Below are 17,678 nucleotides of genomic sequence, written 5' to 3' on the forward strand. Positions count from 1 at the left end.
GAGGTGAGGTACTTTGTTACAAGCTCTTTTGGTAAAAACCAAATTACCCAGGTTAAAATGTCATGACATTATCCTGCAATTTTGTTTCTATCCGTATGTGGGTATTAGATTAATTATGATGGTAAGTAAAACTACCAAATTATTGTTGGCAAAATAAATTGCCCAATTAAGAGGTTGGCCCCTTCACAGAAACAGCCCATTGGCATTTACAACGGCACACAATTCTCTGTATCCTGAATTTTATGTAGTTGGATCTAAGTCAAATTTTGATTAGTAATATAATTTTAACTACACAGGTAACTTACGTAAATGTATGCTGGGAAGAAATTTGGCCTGTTAGTATTAGGCATCAGCCAGTTAACATATCATGTAGGTTTCAGATTACTGAAAAGCCTACTAAAGATGTAGATATGTTCCGCTATTAGATTTATAGGTATATAATGTTCCTTATTTTTAGTTCCTTTGAGCCAAATAATTTAAGATGTTTAAAAAAGGTCTAGATAAACTATGTTTTAAAATTGATGTATCTCATAAAAGCACTTAAAAGCTACCCTAAACTTCATAAAATTAAGAACATTTCCAGACCACTTCAATTGCGTATATAATTTAATTAATAACCTATAACATCTTCTCACAAATTTAGATTCTTTTGCTCAACAAATAATATTCATAATAAACTGGATAGAGAAAATAATTATCGTTAATTAAGATCAAATGTTTGTTTTTAAAAAAGAGGAATCTGGTTTTAGTCAAGATATGTGAAAGCATGTGAATCATCATCTAACCAAATAGTATCGAAATGTCATCACTACGAAAAAAAGTTGTTGGACGCAATATGAGGAGGAAAATATAAATTTTGGATAGCGACATTGTAACGTTTCTTGGACGCAATCATCGTAAATCGTGAATTTACACATCGTATTCATCGTTCTGCGTTCTGATATGCACACTTAAATGGTATATTTGAATAACATTTATTTTAGTATTGAATCTGGTTATCTAAAAAAGTTATGGGGTCTTTGTTTTGTTTTGTCTATATGCACTGCACAAGATACGACCCCAAATTTTTAAAGTTTTGTAACACGACAAATAATAATGACTTTGAAAATGTCGTGGAAGGTATCAAAAAATTCAGACTATTGCTTTTTTTGACGTTTTCCTTTATACTTTTTTTCTTATATATTAGTTGGGATAGCGAAATTTGATTCTTCTTAGAAAAAACAAATTAATATACAGACATATTTTGTTATATTAAACGTCACTGGACAATTTCATTATTAGTGATTGCGACAAAGTTACATAACCTTTAGTGGGGAAACAGTTTTTTGGGTAGCATTGAAATTCGAATTTTGAAAGAACAACAATTAATGGACACAAGAAAATTATGAATTTTGTGTTTCTTCATAGAGGTGTTGATGACACTTTGAGTTAAAATGATTCCCTCTGACACTTTGAGTTAATATCAAACATAATCGAAAAATTAAGGATGCTTAAATTTTAGTTTTTTTAATTATAACATTCTTAATAATATTAATTAATATATAGTTAAGCAGACACATATATAATTATACATAACAAAGAATAATAGAATCCAAAATTTAGCCAATAAGATATTAGTAAAATGTCCAAGGTCCTTTTCACGCATTTGGATCTGGTCCAGCAATTACTCTCCTTCTTGCTAGGGTTTGGCAAGTAAAATGTCCACCAAAACTACAACATTTTATGTGGCAAGTTTTATCGGGTTGTATTTCGGTATCGACTAATTTGCATCGTCGGAGATTGAGTTGTAATGTCGTTTGTACACGGTGCGGGATGGAGGAGGAAGATATAAATCATGCCATCTTTCTATGTCCGCCGGCCCGACAAGCCTGGGCTTTAGCTCATGTACCAGTGGGGCCGCAACTCTTTCCGACGAACTCTGTATATGCTAATGTTGATCATTTTCTAGATCCCATAAGTCCGAGTTCACAGGTTCAGGTTTTTCTTTGGATGATGTGGTATATTTGGAACGCTCGAAACGCCCGTGTTTTTGAAAACCAGGCTGAACGCCCTGATGAGGCTGTCCGGGTGGCGGAGGGTGGGGCTTTTTCCTGGCAGGAGGCTCAGGTAGATGTCGAGGAGGAGGAGTTTCCCTCCACTACTACGGGTCTAACACCTGGGTATAGAAGGGGTTTATCTCTTCCTACAATTTTTATGGGGCAGAGATGTTATGTTGACGGCTCTTGGAAAGCGACAGATGTTTTTGTCGGTGCAGGATGGTGCTGTATTTCATCAGAAGGATCGCCCCCAGTGCTTGGAGCGACAAATTTCCGGCGAAATTTATCCCCGTTACATGCAGAAGTTGAAGCCTTCATCTGGGCGATGCGATGTATGATTGGACATGACTTCCGGGATGTGGCTTTTCTTACCAACTGCTCTGACTTGGTGAAGATGGTGTCTTCCCCAACTGATTGGCCAGCTTTTGCAACATATTTAGACGACATTCGGATCGACAGGGAGGAATTTTCTTCTTTCTCTTTGATTTATGTTTCTCGTAATGCTAATGTACGAGCGGATTCTTTAGCACGCCAAACGCTTGTGTCTCCGCATCATGTTTTTGTTTTGTTTGTAGACAATTTTTCTCCTAATTGGCTCGTCTGAGCTGATTCTTTTGTTAAAATAATAAAAAAATATTAGTAAACTTGTTAGAACATCAACTTTTACAAACATTACAAAACAATGTGAAACCAAATCTGACTAGGAAAGTTTACCAAACATAAATAATGAAATTTGAATATTACAATGTAGTAATATTCTAAGTTTTTCAAGTAATGAATAACTAAGAAAATGTCAGATAAGTAAAAGTATTTTATCTTTAATATTATCCAAATTCAAGGAAATTTATAACAAATTTGTTTTATGTTTTTCAATTTGTTATATGTAAATTGCTTTGGCTAGAGGAGAAGTAAAAGGCCAAGGACCACCTCACATGTTTTGGAGGGACTCTATAAGATGTCTTTCCCCTCATTCAATTATTATGTCGTCTTTTGCAACTTCCATTTTTGGCTTCCACTTCTGAAGTTTCCAGGAAAAACAATTAACCAAAGAGTATTTTTATAATAACATTCATGACGAATAATGACGATAATAATGTCAACAGATTAACAAAACGGATATACACCATTTCATTTTCAAATTCTAACTAGGAAGAAAAAAAGTAGGGACTAATTAAGGATGTAGATTAAGCTTTAAACCAAACCCGTAAGATTGCATCGTAATTTAAACAAAAAAAACTAGGACCACAAAATTAAGAACTACTATTTCGTACATAATTACACTGTTAATATTGTTGCAACAAGACACTAATTGACACTGAAACTTGTAGGGTAAATTTTGTTTAGTGCGTTCCGAAGCATGCGCACGTACACACCACAAATTATAGTATTCATCATCATTCACAAAAAAAATGCAGTGTAATTGGACATATTATTTACATATTACATTCTACATATTCCTTAGTTTTTCACGAATATATACAATCTACATGATTATAAAAAAAATACAAAAAACTTATGTTTTATTCTGTACAGTATTATGTCGCATCATCACAATATATATATGTAACTGTATGGTGTTAAGTCATTAAGCAGTTCTATAAGTTTAATGATAAAAACTTACAAGAAGCGTAACATTCTTTGACTCTAAAACCAAATCAAATTTTTTAGTTTTAATGATCGTAAAATCCTAACATATCCTTTTTTTGATTTCGCACGGTTACAACAATCTTTTCAAAGAGGTCACATTAATTCAAAAACACAAATATTTAGTTATCTACTATGATTGAATAAACTTCCGTACGAATGAAGGAAACAAAAAAATTAGAATTACCAAAAATAAACAAATGAATCAAATCCATATTTTTTAAAAAAAGTCAAAAAGAGTCATATTTCTTCCTGTTTATCCTATTTTTACTCTTTAATCCTTCAATTTAATACTAAAAAAAAACTAAAAAATTAAACAAATAAAATAAAATAAAAAAATGGTCATGATGACATGTTAACATGTACACTAGCATTCATGACCATATCACAAACAGGACACTTTTGTAACAACGCCGACGATCCACAAACCGTACACAAACACAAATGACGACAAGGCAACACCAACACACTCGCCGTTAATTCACCGCACCTTCTACACCCTCCGTTAACCACCGTTTCCGTTACCGTTACCGTTAGATTCTTCTCTCCGTCGCAGCAGCTTCCACAGCTCGACTCAGCGTCATCTTCAGCCACCACCAAAGGACGACGAACCAAATCCAAATCATCGACTTGAGCAAGAACTTGTTCAAGATTTGATCTGAGATTATTAGCAGTAGCTTCATTAGTCTGAGCCAAATCACGCCAGATCTGATTCTCAACGTAGAGACTCTTAACACGTTCTTGTAAAACCCAGTTTAGTTTCCCAACTCTTACGATCTCTTCGTCTTTCGCTTTCAAGTTTTTTAAAATCGCGTTTTGTACCGCGGACGCTAACATCCGCGTTTGCGTTCTCTGTCTCGCTTCCAACTCGATCCTCAGCGTTTCCGTTTGCTCCGCGACGAACCTGTCGATCTCCGAGTTTTGCTGTTGGATCTGAGAGACGAGCTCCGCGTCGATCAGTGACGACGACGGAGCAAACTCGGAGATCGATCTGCGTTTCTGAGACGCGAACGTTGTTGCGTCTCTCTGGCGTTTTGTAGATTGGTTGAAACTGTAATTTGTGAGATCATTTTGTAATTGGTACTGTAAGTTCTGATCACCGATTGTTACCGGAAAACCACCGCCGCCGTTGTTGTTGTTGTTCATTTGTGGTTTAACACATTCTCTGCAAAACAAACAAAAATCAAACACTGCAAAAAAAAAAAATAAATAAACATGTGGAGAGAGAGAGAGAGAGAATGAGATTATTTACCTGTTGTTGGTGATATACTGAGAAGAGAAGAGATTCATGTGTCTAGCTTCAACAGCCATTGATAACGTTTTCTTAAAGGTTAGAGAGAGTTTAGAGGGAAGAGGAGGAAGAAGAAGACTGGTGAAGAAATGTATAGAGGGAGGCTTTTTTATTTAAGGAAGAGAGACAAAAAGTCAAAAATGAATAATAATAATAATAAAAAAAGATTATTTCTAGAAAGAGTCTTTTTCTAATTTTACATTTTTAAAATTTAGGGATATTTATATTTCCTATTGAATTATCAAATATCTTAACAAACAACAGCACATGTGACTTTGACTTGTAGTGATATATGGTATTAATATTTTTTATATTCCTAATTTTGTAAAATTTAGAATTGATTTGTTTTTTTTGTTAATAATGTTTTAAAGAAAGAGAAAAGTCTGTATATCTATTTTTCCCGTGTATATAAGAATTTTAGCATAAATGCTATTTATGTCATAAGGAAATACAATCTAGCTAAATTTAAAAAAATTTCTTGTGGTTTTGACGGTTTGTTTTGACTAACATGAAAATTAGGAATCATTTACTAAAATAGTTAAAAATGCTTTTTTCAGTTTTCTTTTGACTTAACCAAAAAAAAAGAAATAATATATTAAAATAAAATAAAATAAAATATTAAACAATGATATGATTGGTCAGTATATGTCATAATACAAATCTTAAGGGGCACTTTCGTAAAACAAGTTTTCTAAAATGTACTCGTAGAATAAATAAAAACAAAAAAAATCAGAAGCATGCACGTCGCATATGCGATGTGTTAATTCCTCTCCACGCTTGCTACATCACGCTATTACCAAGAAGATTCAACCATGTACTGTTTTTTTTCTTTTTTTTTTGTCAATTGATAATATTCATTAAATTTGGAAGAGTACATTATCAAATACGACCTAAGTTGATGGAAAATATGTTTGGAGTCTAAAATCCAAAATGGAAAAATTAAGACTGTAAATGGTGATTTACAAATTGAACAAGCTGAATAAGTTGAATAATAATGGGATGAATAAAAATGAGTTGAACCATCAAAATTAACTGAAGAAATTGAATGAACTGAATTAGCTACAAAGAAATAAATTGTATGCTAAATGGTGACAATTAAGTTGAATAGCTGAATACAAAAATCAATAAGATATCTATAATAGTATATGAAATTCTATAGATATAATTAAATATAAGAAATAAAAATTTTAGAAAAACTAATATATTATTAATTCTTATTTAGAAATAAATATTTTATTACAAAATATAAAATTTTATTTGTAAGAGTTTAAAATTGAGCTGATTTTACATACTTGAATATCTTTTATTCTTAACAAATAATGCTAATTTAAATTATTTGGTTTAATATTTAACATTAATTACTGCAAAAAAATTTGCAAACAAAAAAGTATAATTAGTTAGTGATTGTAGGATTCGTTTGTTGCATATTTCAAAAAAAATGTGTATATATATATATATATATATATATATATATATATATATATCTTTTCGGTCAAAGGTTGCGAGAGAACTCCACACTTAAGCGTGTTTATGATAGAGTAGTCTTAGGATGGATGACCTTCCGCGAAGTGACTGTCGGAACTGTGCGAGTGAGGACAAAACACAAGGAAATATCATATGGTGATTTGTAGGGAAGGTAACAAGTCTTTAAAACCCCCCAGACGTAGCAAACCGGCCGTCGAATATGGATGGGCTCACGGGCATAGTGAGAGGACGTGAGGCTCATTAAAGAAGGTATATCCATGGATTGGGATTAGACATAGGGCCTACTAAGAGGTGGCGGTCAGGGTGTTACAAGTGGTATCAGAGCCGAACCCAGACGAGTGTGGAGTCGAGTGGGCTCACACCGTCAGGGGGTGACAATCTTGGTGCGCAACGAGGACATTGCGATATGTTAGTGGGGATGAATTGTGATACCCCGGTTCCAGAGACTTGCAGAGAAGTTTAAAAGAATTGATTTGTCCACCTATGTCACCAAAGTGCACTTATTTTTTCGGTCAAAGGTCCTGAGAGAACTCCACAGTTAAGTGTGCTTATGCTGGAGTAGTCTTAGGATGAGTGACCTTGCGTGAAGTGATTGTCGGAACTGTGCGAGTGAGGACAAAACACAGAGAAAGATCATGTTGTGATTTGTAGGGACGGTAACAAGTCTTTAAAACCTCCCGGACGTAGCAAACCATCTGTCGAATATGGATAAGCTCACGGGCCTAGTGAGAGGATGTGAGGCCCATTAAGGAAGGTGAGCCCATGAACTGAGATTGGACATAGGTGCTACTAAGAGGTGGCGATTGGAGCGTTAAAGTTCAACTCATTCAACCTGGTTCAAAAGTGCAACCATTTGCAGCCTAAGTAGTCGAAGAAAAAAATAATTTGGGAGACATAAAACAAAAGTAAATTAAAAATCTACGAAACAAGAGAGAATTCAAAATGAGAAGAGGACAAACTCATAAATTAAAAACCGAAACAAGACTTAACCCTTACACAACATACTAGACTCAAAAAAAAAAAAAACTTTCTCGAGAACCACATGCGAATGAGATATACTAAAGATGCCTACAACCAATTTGAAGTTAACATCAACCACCTTCTATTATGGTGAGAGCTAATCTCTCCAAACCAGAATCAAAGTCTTCATAATACGACAAATAAAGATCTGAATACACTCTCGGATGTGGTGATGAAGATAACATCGTCCAAAATTGTTTATGTAGAAGCCTTCAAAACATAATCAGATCTAAACAGATCTGCGAATCCAAAATAAGTAGCAAAACCTAACCTCTCGATAAAAACCGAGCTTCTTAGAGCACAAAGATGGATCAAAATAACTATCAACAACAATGAACACCAACTACAAACAACAAAAACTAGCATATCTTCCAACAAAACAAAGCCTAAGCTATAGAAAGAGAACAAGCCTTATGGGAAATAGTGGTTGGAAGATTAAATCAAGGGTGAGAGGTGAGACAAATCTGGGCGGATAAAAACACAATCACAGCCAAACAACACAAACGACTTCAAATCGATGAGAAACACATGAACGAAAACAACAAAAAGGAAAGGACAAAAAGATGCATTATTGTTAAAGTCACACCGTGGAACTACTAGCTCCAGAATAACTAACATCTGCTTGCAACCACAAAACCCAACAAAATTGACCCCTCCAACCGCAATCACAAAACTCAAGATCAAAACTCTAACCAAACCACAAGACTCCCCAATCAAGGGCTAAAGCTCAACCACACCCACCACAAACATAAGAGAGAAAACTAAACTAAGAGACTCAGACGCTTATGCCATGGTCCTCGAAGACAACAAAATCGTGAGATGAGGCCACAAAAACGGCGAGCCTCCGAGAACTAAACCATCCCAACAAAAAGCTACTACAATGAATCTCGATTGAGACAGCCGCAAATCGAATGACAAACCAACACCACTATCAGATTCCCATCTAAAAGATACGTCAAAGCTGGATCTTAGCCTCACTACCACCGTTCTGAAGCAAGAAAAACGATCTAAGGAGCCCTCTCACAGCGTCGTGGTGGCCGCCGGAGAGGCAAATATGAGAAATCAAGACCGGAGCAGAGAGGCTAGATCTAATCACAAAACGAGAGAATTTTAATTTTGAAGTAACGCCATGTATATGTTTTGACATATAATATCTATATCGTTTTGTCGTAGAAAAAAAAACGAAAAATGATTTATTTGTTCTTTAAAACACGATGAATAAATGCATATTTTACTTTGTGGTACGCTATAAAAAAATCATTTTATTATATTGAGAATAACAATATTTGGTAATTCAGTTTTAAAATTTATAATTATCTCACAAATCTTTTGTTGTTAATTAATAGTAAATGTCATTAGTTGATTACTACGTGCCTCATCTAATGGAAGTGGTGCAAATAAGTTGTTCAATACTATAGTTGCGGCTTAGCAATTTACTAAGTCGATGTTGTAAATTTGCTAGATAGGAAAAAAACCTATGGCAAAGAGTTTGATAGTAAATTAGTTTGAATTATGTATTAAAAAAAAATTGATTCTCTAAAAGATAATTGAAGATCGATTCATAAAATAAGGCGATAATAAAATTTTGAAAAAAATGGGGCAATATTGTAAGTTTAAGAGAACAACATGTTGGCGATTGTTTTTTAGTCGAGGTTGCTGGTGTTTGGGAAAGGAAGACTATTGCGTAGGAAACTCAACTGATTTTTTTTTTTGATCAAAGGAGGACTCTTATATTAAATTAATAGAGTTCATTACAAGAGGACAGTAGAGCGTTTATGGCTAGTCTATCGGCCAATTGGTTCGACTCTCTGGAAATAAAAGTGAAATTGCAACTACATAAATTCCTTGAAAGAACGGAGATATCATGGAAAATCCCGTGAAGATCCTTGTGTTGGAGTTTCAAATTAACAGCCTTGACTATCAATTGCGAGTCTAAGGCGAAAGATAGATGGGTGAGATCCGATTCGATTGCAACTTCAATCGCAGTTAAAGTTGCCAACGCTTTGGCCATCAAGGGAGAACGGACTTCAGTGACTACGCACGAGCCTTGGAGGATTTTTTGATCTAGATGATTTCTTAAGATTCAAGCAAGCCCCACCGTCCCATCGATCCGCCAAGAAGCGTCAGGGAAGACGGTTAATCCAGGGCTAATTGGAGGGTTACTCGATCTAGCAGAAACTAGGGAAACAGGACCCGGTGTCTGTGCTTTACGGGTTTGAGCCTGATGCCATTATTTTGTCTAGTTATGGCTAGATTTAGGGACTCATCCGCCGAGGTTGTTAGTCTGTTAAACAAGAGCCGGTTTCGGGATGTCCAAATGGTCCATAGGATCCAAGGGGAGAGAGGACCATCTCCGAGACCTGTAGGTGGAAGGCAAGTAAGACGGCTGGCTGTTGAGATTCCTTCCTGAGCCGATGTAGGCTGTTGTGGGTTGAAATCTTCTTTAAAAGGGGCTTTGCTCCATACTTGTGTAGCAAAAGGACACTTAAAGAGTGTATGTAGTTCCGATTCCACCTCTTCGAAGTGAGGGCATTTAGCTGAATCAGTAATGTGCCGGGTTGACAGGTTCTCTCCCACAGGTAGAGCATTTTGAGCTGGCTTCCAAAGGAAGAGCTTCGTTTTAGGAGAAGTTTTGGCTGCCCAAATGGTTGATTTCCAGTTAAAGAGGTTCAAATTTCCATGCATAGGGGGTTCCTGCTGCTTACTTTCATTACCCAGGGCTTCAAAATACCCGGACTTCGTGGAGTAGACCCCATCCTGGGTGGGTAACCATGCCCATCTATCGTGTGCTCTGGTTTTGCTAGGCTTTAACAATAAAATATCCCTCTCATGGTTGGGGAGAACCCACCGGATAAGATCCATGTTCCAGGTGGAGGAGTTTGGTAGTAACAGGTCAGCAACAATTAGGTTCTGTGATTCTTCCGTGGGGGGCCTATAGGAGCCAATGGTGAGTCTAAAGAGAGCCAGGGGTTACGCTAAATGGGGTTGGACAAACCGGAGCCTATGAGGCGTCCCACCTTTGGCTTAAGAAGGTCCCGTCCTAAGCAGATGCATCTCCAGCCATGAGATGCTGAATTGGGTACTTTGCTCTCCAAGAACTTGCCATTCGGGCAGTACTTGCTTAAGAGAACTATGGCCAACAAGTATGACGGGGAGGTAAGAATACGCCAGCTAATCTTGGCTAACAACGCATCATTAAAGGTTTAAATATCCCTGAAACCCAAACCTCCCTCCTTAAAGGATTTAGTCATGGTTTTCCATGAGATCCAACACATTTTTCTCTTTCCGCTTTTGTGTCCCACCAAAATCTTGTTAATGCAAATTAAATTCTCTTACAAAGGTTATTTGGGATTTTAAAACAGGACATGATATAGGTGGGCATGGCTGCTAGGACAGACTTCAGCAAGGTCAGTTTTCCAGCTGAGGATAGGAACTGTGAGGACCAAATGAGAGCTCGTTGTTTAATGCGATCGACAATCATACTGAATAATTCTTTCTATTTTCGTCCAAACAGTTCAGGTAAACCAAGGTATTTGCCAGTTCCTCCCTCCTTCTAAATTCCAAGAATGATTTTTGCCTGTTCTTTGAGGGAAGAAGGAGTTTTTGCTGAGAAAGTAATAGATGATTTTGCCTAATTTATCTATTACCCAGATGCTTTCTCATATTGGTGCAGTATTTGCTAGAGGGTGGTGCAGGATTTGGCGTCTGATCAACAGAAAAATATAGTATCATCAGCAAAAAACAGATGGTTCACTCGAGGGCTTCTCTTGGATATTCTGATCTCCAGGAGGTTATCCTGTCGATGTGCTTTTGAACAAAGACCAGAAAGAACTTCACTATAAATGATAAAGATATACGAGGAGAGAGGGTCACCTTGTCTAATGCCTTTTTCTAGAGTGACAAAAACTCTAGATTGGCTATTGAACATGTAAGAATAAATAACTGTACGAATACATTGCATAAGCCACTTAATCTATTGCGGGTGAAAACCCATTTTCTTCGTCCTTCCTTTTGAGAGTCGTGCCTGGGAAAAAAGTTTTTGAATGTCTTCTACTTCTTCTATCTCTAAAAGATTGATGTTTAGAACCTTTTACACATTTTAAGAAAACAATGATTACTAAGTTTAAATATATTTTTTTCGTTGACTAAAAAGATATTATTTAATTTTAAACTAATAACAATTCAAAATTTTAAATATTTTCAATGATTACTTTTTGAAATTTACAAAACATTAATTTTTATAGGATAAAAAAAATATCTCAAAACATCAATTTTGACTAAAACGAGGGAATAACATTTAAGTCCTCGACTCAATTGAATATGATTTCAGAGTTATGCTAAAGAAAATAGTGACATATATTTTCAAGCTTCGGTGACGATGTGTAAGTTTATAAATTCGATTAACGTATATCACTTTTCAATGTAAGCCATATCATTACCGTCTAATAAGCAGTTTATTTTAAAATATATATATTAATTTGACGTTCTTTGTTCGTAATTCTTATTAAAAATTATATATACTCTATTTTTTATTAACATAATAATCTTATAATCACTTATCATATATATAATTTAATACTTTACATTTTTTTAAGTGTACAATGAGGTGTTATAATATAATTAACGTTTAAAATAATAATTGATTTTTAAAAATTACTTAAAAAAAATCTATGTATTTTCCACCTTATCTAGTAGGCATTTTTGTAATCGATATATAATCTTGTAAAAACAAAATCCAATAATATATTATTAACTATTTATATAAATAATATTAATTGTAATTTTATTTGTTTTTTTTATGTGACAGATTTTTATTATTAAAAATTTAGAGAGTGAAGGGTGAACCCACCAATTTTTCATAACTAAATTCTAAATACTTCACACTTTCTATTTTGTGTACAATGAATTAATGTAATAATATAATTAACGTTTAAAGCAATCATTTTTTTTTTTTATCGTATAAAATAATTCTTTAATTACAATTTTTAGTTATTATTTTTTGTCCTTCTTAATTATAAGGTAACACAAATGGTAAGGCAATCATTTATGTGAATAATTTCATACTATTATATTGTTTATTATAATTATCATGAATCCTGATGAGTACGTAAGTCTATAGTAGTTTCTACACGTGCCGAACGCGTGAGATCCATGATCGGGGAAAAATACAACATAAGCCACGTTTTTGGTGGAACCCATTCCTCAAAACTTCACTGTTTCCAGTTTACTATTTTAGTGATTCGGAAAAGAAAAAAATAGCTTCTTTTCTTTTTTGGTCCATCCATTGCTTTGCTGAAAAAAAAAACATTATTGTCTCGTCGCTTTTATTATCTTTTTTTTTGTAAAACAATATACAAAACAAAAGAAAAATCAAAGTCATCGTTGAAAATAACAAATCCGATAATGTTATAACACTGTACGGACAATAAGTGATTTTATTAATAAATTGTTTTTTAGATGTGCGATAAATAGGTGGATGGACCACATGAAAATAAAAATTTAGAGAGACTCTATTATATATATTTATATATATATATATGTCTGTGGACACATTCATGCGTGTCTCTGTGTATATTTGATGTCTTATAGTCATTGTTATATGTACAGGCGAATCTACGTATCAATCTCTCTTTCTCTGTCTCTCTTTATATTATATGTGTCATTTCATACTGACGAATACGTATTGGTATATGTCACCAAGAAGAAATAATACATTTAAAAGTGTATTTTAAAAAAGTTTGAAAATGAAATCTTCAAACCGTCGGTATGTCATTTTATCTTTAAGATTGGAAATAGTTTGATAAAAATGGAGTAGATATATTTCTATCGAAAAAAATAAAGAATAAAATAAATTTTAAAATGGAAACGTATATACATCATTTAAGGATTTAAGTTTTAAATTTTAGGTGTTACGTTTAGGGTTTAAAGTTTAAAATTGTTAATTAGGGAGTTTATAAGTTTTTAGTTTAGGATTTAGATGATAGTTTTTTTTTGTAAATTATAAATCAAATATATTGATTATTACTTTCATATTTTAGAATATGAGATCACTTGATAATAATATATATACTTCTAGCTATTGACAAAAAAAAAAGTTATAGGTTAAGAAATTTTAAACCTAACCTATGAGTTGTTCACTTGTTTTACACCTGAGACCAACTTAATGACATAATTGGTAGTTCGGTACAACATATATATTCTCTTTCCAAATTTTTGTTCATGTTCAGTTTCATGATCCAGTACGTAAAATCAAAATCACGGTATATAACCATATATCCTCTAACATTAAATTAACTACATTCAAGTTAAATACTTATTTATTAGATGTGATAGATATATCAAGAGATGGGTGAAGAGAACATGAATTGGAAGTTGAACTGTTGAAGCATCGTAATAAAGTTATGGGGGAACGGATCGAACAAAGGAAGTGGGTAGGACTTAGGAGTGACATATACTAGGCATGGCCATTTAATAGAAAAAAAAATCTATATTTAAAACCGTGTTAGCCACAGTATTATTTTTAATGACGAAACTGATTTTGTAGGCTGAAATTATATACGAGAAAACCTCAAAATATAATTCAAGTAAATTTTCTATTTTTTCCGTTTTTTTATTATTTATCGTTCAACAGTTTTTCACACAAATTAAAAAAATAGATAAATTTTTTATTATACTCTTTTTTATTATAATTCTAAAAGATTTATTTTTATTTATTTAATAAAGGGTAAATAAGATAATTTTGACTAAAAATTATATTGAAAAATGAAAATGACAGCTAAACTGAAACAAAAAAATTAAACCTAGAACAACAACTATTTTAAAACGGTAGGAGTATAACATCAAAATACATAAACTATTTTGGTTCCTCAAAAAAAAATATCTCAACTAATAATAATTTTCTGTTTAATACCCAACATCACAATTTTTTGTTATTTTACACATACACATTACTATAACATTTTGAAAACCTAACAATGTCCACAAATATGTTTGTCATTTTCTATCCATCTTTTGGCTTGAAATTTTGCATAGAAAAACTCTACAAATTATAGTCATAGACTTTTTTATATAAAAATTATAATCATAGACTTGTGATTACTAAACAGTATAAGATTATACCAAGTGTCGTTAGTTCAACTAGTAAAAACTCTCTGAAAAAGTCTAAAAAATTGCCGATTCGAGGAACATAGATTAGAGAAAACCTTACAAAATGTTCTGATTCATAGCCTAAGGGGATGTACCAACCTAGATCTAGTAATTTAAAAAATAAAAAAACATAAGATTATATAAATCTCTAATCATAGACCAAAAGTTCTTAAATTCACTTGTCAATCGCCGAGCTAATGGCACCACCAACTAGATTTATGAGCTCACTTTCCTTCTAATATATATTTTCAGATTTTTTAACTTATCTTTTTTAAAAAATAGTGATAACTGATAACTAATAATAAGTTGATTAACTAAAAGTTTAGACAAGAACAAGACAATAGTACTAGGGGCGTGCCCAAGCTCATCCTTCGTATTTGCGGAAATGCGCCCACATGATAATAAATGTGATAAATGAATTATTAGGTTCTTTCACATCGTGGATGAGTTGCTCATCACATCTATCAACCAATTTTCATTGTCCTTTTCATTATTGAATGTTTTTATTTTGTCCCCAAGTGATTCTGCAAAACTTGAATAAATTTATTCACGAGACACTTTCACGCCCATTAAACATATATTGTATACATGTCTAGGTACCATTGATATTGCCCTTTTCACTATTACAATTATTTTGGATTTTACAAAATTTGCATTAAACTCATATGAAAAAAGACAGATAGTGATGGAACCAAATCTGAGATTGTTGAAATAATCAAATTGGTCCCCATCACCACCCACTCCTGCACAACCTTGTTAGGTCATTGATCCTAAGGCACAGAAAAAGGAAATAATTGAATATTAAAACACAATGAAAAGAAATTTCAAGAAATAGGGAAGTTATGGGAACAGTGAACCCCACTATATAATGTGTCTGAGACTTGCTAGCATAGTCTTAAATTCCCTAAAGCACTGGCAAAAATAAAGGTACGAAAAGATCCTCACACACATGTATGTACTTATATATACATATACCTAGTAATCTATTTCTATATATGTGTATAAAATAAAACTCAAATAGTATAAATAGTTGTAAATTTTAATGGAACAAGATTGATAGAAAAATCATAAATGGAGATGCCACCAGAAAAGGTGGCATATATTGAGATTGATGGATTCTCGGTATCCACCACCATTGCTCTTTGTATATTTATATTTTATTTCATGTTTTGAATGGCTAAGTAGTTTATTATAGGCCAAATTTACGTGTTTCCACACAATAAGCGAGTAAAACTAATTCACTTCTTTTTTTTCAGCATAAAACTAATTCACTTCAACTGCAAAATTTACTACTACAATACAACCACTTTTGTTTTCAGTTAAATTTGATAGTATACAACTAAACTTTACGAGTAGTTGTGTTTGTGTGTGTCTAATAATCAACAATTAGGTTTGTAATAAATGTTATGAGAAAATTTATCATATCAAATTTATCATTATTGCCCAAAATATATATATATATATATATATGTATTATGAGAAAATTTATCATATCAAATTTATCATTATTGCCCAATATATATATATATATGTATTTATATATATATATATATATATGAATATTGACAAATCAATATTATCACTCGGATGATTAAGAAAAAAAGATTTTGATCTTTGTGATAGAGCATTGGAATAAAAAAGCAACTGTATAAGCTCGAATATAGATAAAGAAGAAACCAAAGGATGACATAAAACAATGTCGGAAGGCCAAATAATAGGAATATACAAAGTATCTTCGTAAATTATTGGAGATATTATAATACTAGGTAGTAGTGATCTAGACTTTTTATTAACACTTTAATGTAATAAGATAAGCATATACTAACAAATTAGTGTTTGATAAGTTGGAGAATGGAGCATATTAGGTAAAGATTTTGTGCACTTTTAGAAACACATGCTAATTATAAAAATAATATAACTAGTGGAGATTGATCAGAACTTAGGGCTAATTTGTCTGTATGAATGTGTCAGCATATAATGTTTAGTTATTTAGATAATCAAAGGACCTATAATTCTATAAAGCTTAATCATATGACCACAATTGTCTTATATATATATGATATATATATATATATTATTACGGGAAAATGGAAGATTATGGATGGCTAAGATAAAAAAGAAAAAAGAAAAAACAGTAATGCAATAAAATTAATCATCACATTCACATGCCACCGAAAACACAAATACATGGGAACTTGATCATCGTCCCACGCACACATTAGTTGTTATACTAATAAAAATTGTTCTTTAATATACACAAATCAGAACTAAATTTTCGTATTATCTTCAGATTGAGATACACTCATCAATACAATAAAAGTAGGATGTGTTTGTTTCGAGTAATGACACTTCAGCTTTTTAGTTGAAAGAGTAACTGACACATCAGTTAAAATGTGTAACTAATCAAATTATAATAATTAATACATATCAGCATTAATTTTGCTTACATGTCATCATCATTCCATTAATCTCATCTTTCTCTACCGCATCATTATAAGATTGGTCTTCGTAATGGGCTGTGTTTCATTTTCAATATTCTTCAATTGGGGTCTTGGACTCTCTTATATTTTGGTCCACTAACGGTTTTGATTGACATCAAAACATCTGTTTCGATTGGAATATTCTTAATCGCAAAAACAACTGTGCATGAAAAACAAAGAATTTTTTTCTTAATGGCAATTATGTTTTTTTACATTATTACATTACCTACACAATTTGTTTTAGCTCATCTACCAATAGTATGTAGCACAATCACTAGAATGCATCGAAGTTGCTAAAATAGATTTTTTTTTAAAACATATAACTCACAAGAAGTCACTTATACAATAGAAAATACAAACAAAGTCAATATTATCAAAACCTGCATACTAATGATTCATTTAACAAGTTGATCAACAAGTAAAATCTAAAAACAAATACGAGATAACATTTATCATATCATTTATAACTTATAAAATCTTAAAACAGATAGCCAATTAAATTTAAATAATATAGTTAAGCATTTCATCTCCAGTAAAAAAATCCTTCTATGTTCCACATCACATTTATAATTAGTC

At 32.7% G+C, this 17,678-nt stretch overlaps 3 protein-coding genes across 3 annotated transcripts; 1 reads left to right on the top strand and 2 right to left on the bottom strand.

Annotated features, from left to right (window-relative positions):
- Positions 1–1,812: 1,812 nt before the first annotated feature.
- LOC147921439 (uncharacterized) lies at positions 1,813–2,640 on the top strand. Its single transcript, XM_087497684.1, has one exon. It carries the CDS (start codon positions 1,813–1,815, stop codon positions 2,638–2,640), a length of 828 nt encoding a protein of 275 aa, XP_087353810.1.
- Positions 2,641–3,881: 1,241 nt separating this feature from the next.
- LOC104760430 (BOI-related E3 ubiquitin-protein ligase 1) lies at positions 3,882–5,113 on the bottom strand. The gene is made up of 2 exons (XM_010483354.2): positions 4,933–5,113; positions 3,882–4,845 (listed from the first exon to the last, which is right to left on the bottom strand). The coding sequence occupies exons 1-2, from the start codon at positions 4,989–4,991 to the stop codon at positions 4,023–4,025; spliced, it is 882 nt and encodes a 293-aa protein (XP_010481656.1). The 5' UTR covers positions 4,992–5,113; the 3' UTR covers positions 3,882–4,022.
- Positions 5,114–9,214: 4,101 nt separating this feature from the next.
- LOC147921440 (uncharacterized) lies at positions 9,215–10,338 on the bottom strand. Its single transcript, XM_087497685.1, has 2 exons — positions 9,837–10,338; positions 9,215–9,522 (listed from the first exon to the last, which is right to left on the bottom strand). Exons 1-2 carry the CDS (start codon positions 10,336–10,338, stop codon positions 9,215–9,217), a joined length of 810 nt encoding a protein of 269 aa, XP_087353811.1.
- Between the last annotated feature and the right edge of the window lie 7,340 nt (positions 10,339–17,678).

Source organism: Camelina sativa, chromosome 18, assembly GCF_030686135.1.
Source record: "Camelina sativa cultivar CO46 ecotype springtype chromosome 18, ASM3068613v1".
Taxonomy (NCBI): domain Eukaryota; kingdom Viridiplantae; phylum Streptophyta; class Magnoliopsida; order Brassicales; family Brassicaceae; genus Camelina; species Camelina sativa.